General features: G+C 40.3%; 2 protein-coding genes across 2 annotated transcripts; both read right to left on the bottom strand.

Annotated features, from left to right (window-relative positions):
• Positions 1 to 253: 253 nt before the first annotated feature.
• Positions 254 to 1250, bottom strand: LOC133803792 (uncharacterized). The gene is made up of 2 exons (XM_062241909.1): positions 973 to 1250; positions 254 to 890 (listed from the first exon to the last, which is right to left on the bottom strand). Exons 1-2 carry the CDS (start codon positions 1000 to 1002, stop codon positions 456 to 458), a joined length of 465 nt encoding a protein of 154 aa, XP_062097893.1. The 5' UTR covers positions 1003 to 1250; the 3' UTR covers positions 254 to 455.
• A 7619-nt stretch (positions 1251 to 8869) lies between these two features.
• LOC133803782 (UBP1-associated protein 2A-like) lies at positions 8870 to 12468 on the bottom strand. The gene is made up of 2 exons (XM_062241902.1): positions 10819 to 12468; positions 8870 to 9173 (listed from the first exon to the last, which is right to left on the bottom strand). The coding sequence occupies exon 1, from the start codon at positions 12343 to 12345 to the stop codon at positions 10828 to 10830; it is 1518 nt and encodes a 505-aa protein (XP_062097886.1). The 5' UTR covers positions 12346 to 12468; the 3' UTR covers positions 8870 to 9173; positions 10819 to 10827.
• Positions 12469 to 12694: the final 226 nt, after the last annotated feature.

The following is a 12694-nucleotide window of genomic DNA, read 5'->3' as shown; positions in this document are numbered from 1 at the left end:
GAAACTTAGAAGTTGGTAAAATTGATTAACCTGTTTTTTCTAAAAAAAAAGAGGTGTCGATAAAACTAACGCGAACTAAGTTTTTAATTAAAAACCCAGGATAGAACCGGGTCCAAGGCCTGATACTTAACAAGTAGGATATAAATCATCATTTTTGGTTACGACCAAAATTAAAGTATCTATCTCGACCTAAGGGTCATTTCCTAAGGTTTTAAACGTGAAAGTCATGAAGCATGATAAGGAAATCAAGGAATAAATAAAAAATAAATACTGAAATTATAGATAAATTGTCTCGAGGAAAATAACCTCGTACTAAATGTTTACAAAAAAAAAAAACATGTAAAATAAATTAAGGCAAATAAAAACTAAGACCCTCCAGGGCGCTCTGAGGATGTCACCTCCTTGGTCTCTTGCTCGCCAGTGGCAGAGGCCTCCCCGGTCTCAGACGACAGCTCTTATTGAAGCTGAGCCTTGAACTTCTCGAGGTAGTGCCCCCACGCTTCGGAGGCCGTGAAGGAGAAGTTGTCGTCCTGGTTGAAGGCCCAGCAATGGTACAACATGCTCTCCATGGAGGAGGTCAAGGCCTTCTTTTCCTCCTGAAGAGCAGCCTCGGCCTCCAGCTGTTTGGCCTTGGCCCCCACGAGCTCGGCCTGAAGGGCAGCCGAGGCAGCCTGCTCGCCCTCTTGAGCCGCGGTTAAGGCAACCTTTGCAGCCTGCTCGCCTGCTTGAGCTACCGTCAGGGCAACCTTGGCGCTTTGTTCGCCTTGTTGAGCGGCAACGAGGGCAGCTTGGGTCGCAGTCAGGGCGGCCTGAGCGGTCTGGAGCTCGGCCTTAAGCTCGTCATTCCTGGCCCTGGCCCGAGCTATGCTGCGATGTTGAGCCAAGACCGCCTGCAAAAAGCAAGAAAACAGCTAGGCACATACCAGGATAAAGATCAAAAGGAACATGTTAGGTCAAGGAAAGTCAACTTACTGTGAGGTTCATCCCCAGATCGGATTCCATATCATTCTCCGAGCTCCTCTCCTCGATCGCCCTCAGGTCCGTTGGCTTAGCCTTATAAAAATGATCCACCGCGTGGTTCGCCGTCTCGTAGACAGTCCTCTGAAAAGTGTCTGGAATTTGCTCCAGATCCTGGGTGTAGACCAGGATGAGTACGGTGGCAGCAGGGACTATCGGAGCTGGGGGACCAGTTGGTGCTTCTTGGTCCTGAGTAGGGGCTGAGGGAAATCGAGGAAGAGGTGCAGTCGGACCCCTCTTCTCCTAGGCTGCGGTGGATGGAGCTCCCGAGCCCGGGCCTTTCCCCTTGGCCGGGGATTTGGAAACAGTTGCAGCCGGGGGAGGCGTCTTCTTTGACGTGGGCCGGAGTTTCTTCACAAGGGGACCCGAGCTGGATCTCCCTTCCTGAAACATCACGCGGATATCAGGTTCCCCTTGTTGTGCCATCTCCTCACCTGAAAAAGATGAGAAATACGTCAGTATGTGTACAAACTCATTAGTCTACATTATGTATGCATGTGTAAGATATTAGAGTCCTACCCTTCGAGCTAGAGGAGGAGTCTATTGCCACGACCTCCGGCCTCGGAACCATTACAGGAGAGAGAGAGCCTAGATCTACAATTTCTTGGATTAGGGGAGGTTCAGGCTCAGGTTCTAGCTCTCTACACATTGCCTAAGTCCAGGGGCGAGAATCCCATGGCGCAGGGAGTCCCACGACCTAAGGTTGGTCCCATACTCTTCAAAAAGGGCTGACCTAAAAGATAGAGTGTTGTCTATGACTACGGTTCCTCTTGGACGGCCCATGTCGTACCGTACCACTAATTGATCCACACACTGAAGCAATGTTGTGTTATAGGCAGGGTCTTTAGGGTGGTGATGTACGAGCTGGTTGGGGTTAAACCTAACTAGCCTAAGGTCGGCGGCAACCCTATCTAGATCCCTAAAAGGGTATGGGTTACCTTGGCCGGAGGGACCGGCTGCTGCCCCCTATAGAGCTCAGTCTGCGTCAGGGTTCCGAGCGTCCTCAGGAGCTCACCTCTTTTGCACGAGCGGCACCTCGCCCTCTTCTTGCTCTTCGCTGTCATCGGCAGCAGCGTTTCCCTTTGGAATGGGCACTGGCTCGCGGGCTATCGGGAAATTAGCTCGCGTCCTCCTCAATGCCAAAGTCTGCCCTTCAGAAATTAATTTACACGCCTGCATCGTGTCATCAGACACGAGCTGGCGGTAATCCTTCTCGCTGGGTGGAAGCCCCGCCAGGGTATCGTATTGACCCCCAAGGGTCACTGATTTGGCCGTCCTCGCAAAAATGGATGCACGAAGATACTCTAGTTAGCATACACGTGAGAAAATCTAGTATGAAAAGAATAATTCTCCCAGCTAAGAAAGGAAAGGAGACTTACGAGGACGGTTGAAGTACCGGAGCTCGCAGTTTCGAAACCCATTCAACATAAAGAACTAATCTTTAAAGTCGTTGGGGTGGTTGGGCAGCTCGATGACTGCGGGTGAGTTCGGAAAGCGGGTCAGATAGTAGAACCCGTCGCCTCGTCCCCGTTGGCCCAGGCTAGCTTTGAGGCAGAAGAAATACAAGATATCCGCAGGGGTGGGGACATCCCACATCTGCTTTAGGAAGAGGTACTTCAGCGCCGCCAGCAGTCGGTATGAGTTTGGGGGGAGCTGGAATGGTGCCAACTTCATGTAGTTGAGGAAGTCAGCGAAGTACTGATCGAGGGGGAGGAAGGCCCCGACCTTTAGGTGCTCATCACTCCAAGCCGCGAAATCGTCCTGGAGTGGTGCACAGCTCCTCTCCCCCTCAAAGGGAGGTCGGGCGATGAGAACACCCTTCCCAACCTCGATGTTGTGGGACAATACGATCTTGTTAACCCTTCCTTGGGTCGTTATTTTGGAGACTATCCTCTCGGCCTCGAAAAATGCGTTAGGTCCGACCGCGACCTCCTTCTCCACCACGGGGCCGAATTGAGGAATGGGGGAATCAGGGACGACCTCCTTTCCCTTGTGGATTTGCTGGGTTGACGAGCCAGCGACGTTCTTTTTGGGCGCGCTTTTCTAGGGTGCCATTAGCTTCCCTATCGAACAAGAACGATGGAACTCTTAGTGGGCGACGTATAATTTTTATACAAGCAAGAAATAACAAAGAAAGGCTAAGGATTCTAACACACAAGCTGATTCAACCTCAGCCCGCGATATGGTGCCACGCGCTACCTATGCTACGCGCCTAGGTTTCCGAGCAGACCCTTGGTATTTAGGGATCCGTGTGTCAGAAAATCAGGCCACTACCTCCTTAGGGATCAGTTTAGAGCAAAACTGCCCAAGAAGCGTAGCCCCTAAGCAACCTAATGTCAAACCCTAAAAGCCTTTCATCTTCTACATGTCGAATGGGTATTTTCTAAAAAATACCCAAGGATTACCCAAAGATTTACCCAGTTTATAAATATCACAATCCTAGATATATTTTAGGACCTACTCAATAAACCTAAACCGAAACCTATGTACCAAAAACGTGTGGGAACAACCTAATGCTAGTTACGGTGAAGTGCAGATTAGCATGATAAAGAAAGAAGAGAAACACACAAAACCAGTAAAAGAAAAGTTCCAGTAAAATAGAAAACTTACAGTGTGTTCTTCGACGAAAGGAATGAGCAACGTAGAAGGAGAGCTCTTGAAAAGGTCCTTGGTCACTGGGTTTCTGAAGGTTTCAGTGGCAGATTTCTGGGATTTTATGAGAAAATGAAGAAGGGTTTTTGAAGTTTAGAAGAGAGAAAATTAGGAAAAGTTTCAAATGAGAGGTGATGAATGCTGAAAATCGCCAGCCCTATTTATATGTAATAGGCCTAAAGAAACGTGGACCGTCCGATCAAGCTAATGCGGGATGCGAGGGTCATGTTTCGAAAGATTAAACGGTGGCAAAAAAGGTGGCCAGGCCATTTAATGCAATCCTCGAAACTCGAACAGACGCCAATCACTGCGTTCCACGTGTCCAGTACTCAAGTAATGAGCCAACATGGGTAATCGCAACATAAGTTTAAAAGTCCCCACCGTGTCAGTCAGAGAATGACGTCACAAGACACGGGCAGGGACTTGGGGGGCAAATGTACACCCTGATATTCAGCCCGAGTCTTTTATACAGCTAAGAACAGTACTAAGGGACCCACAAGTTGATATTTCCTCTGCGAAGGCAGTACGACTCCCCTGGTAATAACACGATCTAAGGAATACGAAGCATTAAGGGACGAGCTGGAGATGGATATAAAATACAGCCTCCTGGGCACGAGCTGGCGTTATGTTTAGGTCGTAGTACTCTGACAACCTGGCATGTCCAGGAGTCTTTATAAACCTATATACGTTATTTATAAACGTGCGTGGCCAGACATTACATGTCCGTTATCCCTGAATTCTCGGACACGTAACATAAACGTGCACGATCAAACATCACATGTCCGATTATGCCAGGCGACCCATGATCAATTTTACCTAATGATTAGACCATACCTTAATATATATTGTAATATTCATCATTTGTGCAAGACAGGTCACATATAGGATGGGTATCCAAATGATGACCCCTGCACTTATCCTGGGATGGTTCTCCTATAAATACCAAGACAGAGATACAATAATAATATCGGCTCGTGGACTAGGGGGATTTTAGCCTCCAAACCACGTAAAAAAGGAACGAGTGTTCTTACTATATCATTATAAGCATCCTTAAGAGTTATTATTCTTATTACGGTTTATCCTTAAGCACTAGTTTATTCCAGCTAATTACGTAATACATTGTTGGCGAAAAACCGCGTCAACACATGGCTCCAAATTTGGAAAAGCAAGATCCATGAGAGACATAAGATCTTGTGGTGGCAGATTGCTATAGATGCCCTTCCATATAAGGTAAATCTAGCAGGTTTCATGCATATCAGTGATACGAAATGCAGCATTTGTAACCAAGCGGATGAGGACACTTTCCATCTATTTTGGTTGTGCCCAATCTCCGCAAAACTGTGGTTTCTGAATTCTTGGGGCCTAAGCGATGAAAGGTTGAGTTTATCCAGTTGGAAGGAGAGGTTCCAATTCCTTGCTAATGGTTCTAACAGACATTCCATGCTTTCCTTCAACGACCTCATATTAAGAGCTTCAACAATAGTTTATGTGATATGGAGGAAAAGAAACTTAGTCATTCATGATGAATCCCCTATGCCCTTAGATAAACTTTGTGGGTTGGTGAGCAGACACATTCAGGAATGGGGTGCTTTGCATGAAATGGAGCAAGAACTTTGTTGGTCTAATCCCCCCTTGACTGGGTTTGCTTCTCAACAAATGTGGCTATTACAGAAGTTGGAACGTACCTGGCGGCTCTTGGCCGGGACAGCGAAGGCAACATAATCCATGTTGTGGTTGACAAAGCTCCTCAAACGGATCCAATGTTGACAGAGGCTTATGCGCTCATTCTGGAACCAAGAGTAGCAGCGAATTTGGATCTCAAAGCAGTTGAGTTCAAGAGTGCCTATGCCTGGGCGGTTGAATCCTTTGAGGATAAGGGAGCAATGAAAGCAGCCAAACTGGAGGAGTTGGCGACTCAATTCAGAACTCATTGCCACAAAATAAAGCTTTGGGAAGTAACTAAAATCCCAAGAGAAACTAATTTTGCAGCGCACAACCTGACCGTTGTTGCTAGGAATAATCAATGGGTTGGTAAAGTAGATTGGACGAAGCGATGATGAGATCTTCAATGATTACAAGGCTTGCTATCCTCCATAACAGACAATCCTTTTGCTTTGTTTATTTCAGCTATTATGTTATGTTTTAGTATGGTTAATTGTCTTTGTTGTTTCAGTTATTATGTTATGTTTTAGTTTGGTTAAATGCTAGTTCTGGGGCTTTTATTCTCTCTTCTAGTTTGTTGTCTGTTTGAACTGTATTAGTGTAAGTTACTATTTTCTAATGAATGACTCCCTCGGTTTGGGGTGAGATTTTTATATATAAAAAAAAGTCTTTTAAGTATATATCAATCACAATTCCAAAACATTAAATATTTGTCTGGAGATAATAATAATAATAATAATAATAATAATAATAATAATAATAATAATAATAATTATTATTATTATTAATAATAAACAAATGGAAATTTCATATTATATGTATGATAACTTAGTGAAATATTTTAATAAGCCAACATAAGTTACTATCTCAATATATATGACAATTTTAATTTTTGGACAAAAATACCCCTAACATTCAAACACTCATTTTCTCTCTTAGTCCGAACTCTCTCTCTAGCGTCTTTCATTGCATCACTCTTTCACTCTCTCTCTCTCATTCAAATCTTGAAGATCTTGAAAAAATACCAAAATTTTTAAAAAAATCATCTTAAACGGACATTTGAGTGAAAAAATATGAACCTCCAAAGTTTTCTTCAAATTTCAGTGCAGAGCATCGAAATTGCATCGAAAAAACATTGTTTTAGCCAAAAATCAAATTTCATGGTTGAATCGCAAAAGCATCTAAACATTATCAATTTTGCATCGAAAAAACATCAATTTTGCATCTAAAAAACATCAATTTTGCATCAAATAAAAAAATCGTTTTGGCAAAAAAAAAAAAAAAGTTTTCATAATTGCATCGCAAAAACATCGAAATACCATCAATTTTGCATCAAAATTGTAATAATTTTCCGTCGAAAAAGTATAATTTTGGCCAAAAATCAAGTTTCATGATTGCATCGCAAAAGCATTAAAATTGCATCGAAAAAGCATCGTTTTAGAAAGAAAAAAAACAAATTTTCATGATTGCATCGCAAGAGCATCGAAACACAATCGATTATGCATCGTTTTGGCCAAAAAACAAGTTTTCACGATTGCATCGCAAGAGCATCAAAACATCATTGATTTTGCATCGAAACACCATAATTTTTGCATTGAAACACCATCAATTTTAGCCAAAAATTAAGTTTCATGATTGCATCGCAAGAGTATCAAAAATGCATTGTTTTGGCAGAGAATCAAGTTTTCATGATTGCATTGTAAGAACATCATCAATTTTGTATCGAAAAATCATAGTTTTAGCAAAAAATCAAGTTTTCATGATTACATCCCAATGGCATCGAAACATCATCAATTTTAGATCAAAAAATTATCGTTTTGACAAAAAAAATAAAATTTCATGATTGCATTGCAAAAGTATCAAAACACTATTAATTTTTCAACGAAAAAGTATCGTTTTGACTAAAAATTAAGTTTTATGATTACATCGCAAGAGCATCGAAATTGCATCATTTTGGCAACAAAAAAACAAGTTTTTTTTATTGCATTGCAAGAACATCGAAACACTATCAATTTTGCATAAAAAAAGCATTGTTTTGGCAAATTTTTTTTTTTCATGATTACATTGCAAGAGCATCGGAACACTATCGATTTTACATCAAAACACCATCGATTTTGCAACAAAATTGCATCGAAAAAATATGGTTTTAGCAAAAAAAAATTAAGTTTCATGATTGCATCGCAAGAGCATCGAAATGGTGTTTCGATGCTCTTAGGATGCAATCATGAAAACTTGGTTTTTTTTTAAAAACAATATTTTTTCGAATCAAAATCGATAGTGTTTCAATACTCTTATGATGCAATTATGAAACTTATTTTTTTAACCAAATTGATGGCTTTTCAATACAAAACCAATGATGTTTTAATGCAAAATCAATAGTGTTTCAATTTTTTTGCGATGTAATTATGAAAACTCATTTTTTTTATGCCAAAACGATATTTTTTCAATACAAAATCGATGTTTCAATAGAAAATAATTACTGTTTCGATACTCTTGTGATGCAATCATGAAAACTTAATTATTTGGCAAAATAATACTTTTTCAATGCAATTTTGATACTCTGCACTGAAATTTGATGAAAACTTTAAAAGTTTATAATTTTTCACTCAAATATTCATTTCAAAAGGTTTTTTTTTTAATTTTAATATTTTTTTGAGATCTACAAGATTAGAATGAGAGACGTTAGAGAAAGTTCAAACTAAAAGATAAAACAAGTGTTTAAATATCAGAAGTATTTTTGTCCAAAGAAATTGAGATTATCATATAATTGAGATAGTAACTTATGATGTTAGCATATTAAAAAAAATTACTAAGTTATGATGATTATGACATGAAATTTCCGGTTTTAGTTGTTGGACTATGAGGTTACATCATGGCCAAGAGTTTAAATCATACATCACAACTCAGAGACTTCTTTGCAAAGAGAATAACACCATACCAACCCTCACTAATTCAACCCATGCAACCATTCTATTTGGGCAAAAACAACTTTGACAAGTTACATAAAAAAATAAAATATATCTGCAATCACACAATACATGGAATTTCAGAGTAAAACTTGTCAGTGAGATTTTACTCTTTCAGAATAAGAATTAGAGAAGCGATCAGTGAAATTCAGCATAATAAACCTTCAGAAGTTAAGATATCCAACGCAAGTAGCTAACAAGCAAAATGACAGAACTGTTACTACAAAACTAGCAATTAAAGCCAACTCAGTTGGCAATATTATATACCTTGCCAAAAGATAGGTCCGTCCTTCAAGCAAATTGAGGGCACAAGCAACAAGCGAGGATCATCTCAGACTTGTTAACATGTTAAAACTTCACTGGGACATTTCAAACATAAAAACCATGTGGTCACAAAAGAAGTGAACCGTAAAGTTCCACTCTAGAACTGAGAAATACAATTTACATAAAATTGTCAAAAGAGGTCGAGTCAAATCAAAATTTGAATACTTGTGATGTTAAACAAATTGCATCGAACAATTTAAAAAACAAGACCGAGAGAAAAAATTGATTAATAAACTTAAAACAACTAATTACCAAAGAAAACAAATCTCATATAAAACTTATTTAAAACACGACATTGAAATTTTTTAAAAGCATTTTTTGTTCAAGCTCAATAACTTAAAGAGTACACAAATTGAAAGTACTGAAATGGTTCAGCTTTTAAACAAGAGAAAACTACAATTATTTTTTAAGGAGAGGAGGAAAATGAAATGATGAAAATAGAATTTTCATTTAAGATTTTTAAGATTCTGCTCTTTGCAATAACCATCAGCTCCTTAAACTTCAGAAGATTCAGCATACCAGTACAAAAAGACTGATGCACCTATGAGGGATCTGCACATTGAATAAAAAACCGTAAAGAAACAATTTCAAAAAACCAAATGATTTCAAAACCAATACTCTTTTAAAACGTTTCATTTCAGTACATGCATGCATAAAATGCAAATATGATTAGTAGCGACAAAACAATAGTTTATAAAAAGACTAATGCTAAAGATGTGAAGCCTTATCCTAATTTTTTAACATCATATGTGCCTGTGATTTATCATGTTTCAATTGATGAAAAAAATTATACATTCACCAATTGAATGCCGACAAGCCACTGTGTACTAATTAAAAAGTATGATAAACAGTGAGATCTATAAAAACAATTTGAATTTTGAATATTTGCTAAAAATAGTTTTTAAAAGAACATATAGTCCTTCATGAAGACACAGAAGTCCCAAAGCTATCAATTAGACTATTGGCTTCACAGTAATCATTTTTCCATGAAATCAGAATCAGGTTTACATTAAACTTGTAAAACCTTAAACCAAGGTGTGCAAGCTGCCTCCACAGGCAGCAATGACCTAATCTACAAAAGTGTACAAACTGAAAATGGTTTAGAAATAATTTTCAACTTTCTGAATAGATAATATTCAGAACATATTGCGCACTGCCAATGATACCCAAGAAAAACCTGTTGCCTTTCTATAAAATGTTCCGTCAAAATTTTCTTGCACAAATTAGATCCGCTAAACAACAAGCCAATCTTCCAGGTAGAGATCAATATCAAATATCCTTGTTAGACTTCACCAAACTAAAATGATCAATGAAGGCACAGCCAAAAATTAAATTTGGAAGACAATATACACCTAAAGAAACGAAATGAATGAACATCAACCATACACCTAATAGATCAACAGAACTCTTCATAAAGCTCCCACAAGGCTTAATAATCAATTGAAACTCACTTTTGTGGGTCTGGATGATCATTAACTTGATGGAGTCAAATATTCCAACAATTACTATCCTAAAGTCACAACTTCTGTAGACATAAACTTTGAGCACAAGGCCCCTCCCTCCTTCAAATGAACTTTTGCGCCAGAAAGATACACTACAATACTCATTAAATCCTCCTTGTATTATCCCGTAGTGTATTTAGCGTTGAATACTTTTTAAAAAATAAGCAAAAAAGTTGCAGAATTCTACTTTACAAATAGCTAACTATGTTTTATAACAAACAAATCATAATATGCAAATGCATTTATATACATACATATAAACACACACATATACATATATAGATATATTGCAAGGAGATATATGATACTTGAGCATCCTTCTAGTCAAATAAATTAACGTATAAATATATTATAAATTCAATTATGTGATGCAAAAGGTATACTCTTAACTAGCTAACTTGTGGTACGTACTACGTCATTAGTTTATTATTAGCGAATATATTTCAAAATTTTGTACTTACTATCACAGCTTCCGAATGTAACTAGGGAAGTTTATGGGAATTTAAGGCAAAGTTTTAAAAGAATATGCTTACATACTATCTGTAAACAAGATTTATAAGCACTTAATTATTTTTTAAATATAAATCATATGATTACCTAGACTTTTCTTTGATTATTCAATTCTTGTTCTTACTTGGAAGAAAAAAGTTAAAATGACCGATCAAAAATCACCTAGTAAAGTACATCTACAATACCTGGCTCGCCTAGTTCCCCATGTATGTTGAAGCACCACCATATTGACCGCCGTGCTGCCCTCTCCCAGGGCCCCCCTGCCCTATCTGCTGGTTCGGGTATCCACCCGGCATTCCCCCTTGATTCCCATATCCTCCAATCATACCAGGACTCATATTAGCTTGATTCCCATAAGCACCCTGCATTCCATGACCTGCTCCTGCTATTCCTGGGGTCACAGCGGCACTGGCCCCCAACGTCCCAAACAAGTTAGTCAACCCCAAACCAGCACCCTGACTTGCCAGCAACGCAGTCAGCGCTTGCCCAAGTGTGGGGTTCAATGCCTGAGCCGCCGCAGCTCCCTGGTTGAATCCAAGCCCAGTTCCACCTGGGGCAATCAAGTGCCCCGTCCCCGCTGCAGTCCCACCAACAAACCCCGTATTTTCATTTCTCTGGAACTGAGCACCATGTTGGTTTGGGTTTTGGCTATGGTTATGGTGATGGTGATTGTGTTGTTGGGACTTGCCCGGCTTAGGACCATCAATTGCCTTCTGGCAATGCAAAATGTTGCCTTCAAAATTCTTGTGTGGCTCTTCAAGAGCCCTCTTCGCACCCTCCACCGTCTTATACACGAACAAGCAAAACCCTTTAGGCTTCCCTGTATGCTTATCGATCCCCAATGGCCCGTCCTCAATCTCTCCATACTTGGAAAAGAATGTAAGCAGCTTCTGTGGATCCAGCTCCGCCCCAACATTGCTCACATAAATCTTTCTTTGCGTGTACTCAGAAGCCGGCGTCTGCAGCTGCGCCGACTGGACTGCTGCCGAAACCCCAGCACCAGGGGCTGGAGCTGGGCCAATTGAAGCAAGCTGGCATGCCGTCACCCGATTACCAATCTTCTTCTGAGGCACCTTCAGTGCCCTACGCGCCCCACCCCGTTTCTTAAAGACAATAAAGCCATACCCTTTGGACTTACCTGAGACTTTATCACAGACAGCCTTGCATTCCTCGATCTCGCCGTATTGTATAAATGCGTTCTTCAAGGTCTCTGCGTTGGTGTCCCAACCAAGACCGTGGACGAAGATCTTACGGTGGACCGGGTCCTCATCAGCGACCTTCCGAATCCGATCCGCCACGTCCGGGTGCTTGTCCGCTGCTTCGCATAGCAGATTCACAAGATGTTCTTTGCTGAACGGTTCTAGAAGCTTCTGAATCTGCTCCTCCTCCGCATCATCATCATCACCGGCCCTACCTGACGCGGACGTCGACTCAACCTTCCGCTTAACATGATTGGCGGCGGGGCTTGATTTAATAGCACCTTCCTGCTCGTCGTCTTCTTCCTCATCAGCCTCATCGTCGTCTTCCTCCTCCTCTTCTTCCTCCTCCTCTTCCTCCTCTTCTTCTTCAACTTCTTCGTACACTTCTTCAACTTCTTCGTACTCTTCTTCCTCAGGATACTTTGGCTCCTCAATGACCTGTTGTTGTTGGTGCTTTTTGGGAGGTTGGTTAGGATCGTTGGATCTAGACTCTAGTTTTCGCTTCCTCGCCATGAGTACGGAGACGAGGTTCAGAGGAGTGGAAGATAGTTAGGGTTTCTGAGATGATAGCTGACAATGGGCCGGGCAACCGACCAAAGTCAGATGTAGTAAAGTCTTCTTTTTTCTTTTGTTCTATTTAAGAATTTTGAATGTGTGATAAATTTTGCGTACACACAATCACTCGTGTGCATTTTTTTTTCGAACACAAATTTAGTTTCACACTAATCTTTATCATAAGGGAAATTTTCACAAGCCTTTGGATGTAGCAGATATATTTTTCTTTTTTTTTGAAGGAAAAAACTTTCATTTACTCAAATCAACTGATAGGAGAATTGATAAATCAATGACAAGAATCAAACCA

Source organism: Humulus lupulus, chromosome 1 (genome assembly GCF_963169125.1).
Source record: "Humulus lupulus chromosome 1, drHumLupu1.1, whole genome shotgun sequence".
Classification (NCBI taxonomy): domain Eukaryota; kingdom Viridiplantae; phylum Streptophyta; class Magnoliopsida; order Rosales; family Cannabaceae; genus Humulus; species Humulus lupulus.
The sequence above is the reverse complement of the archived record's forward strand: the minus strand, read 5'-3'. Positions and strand labels throughout refer to the sequence as shown.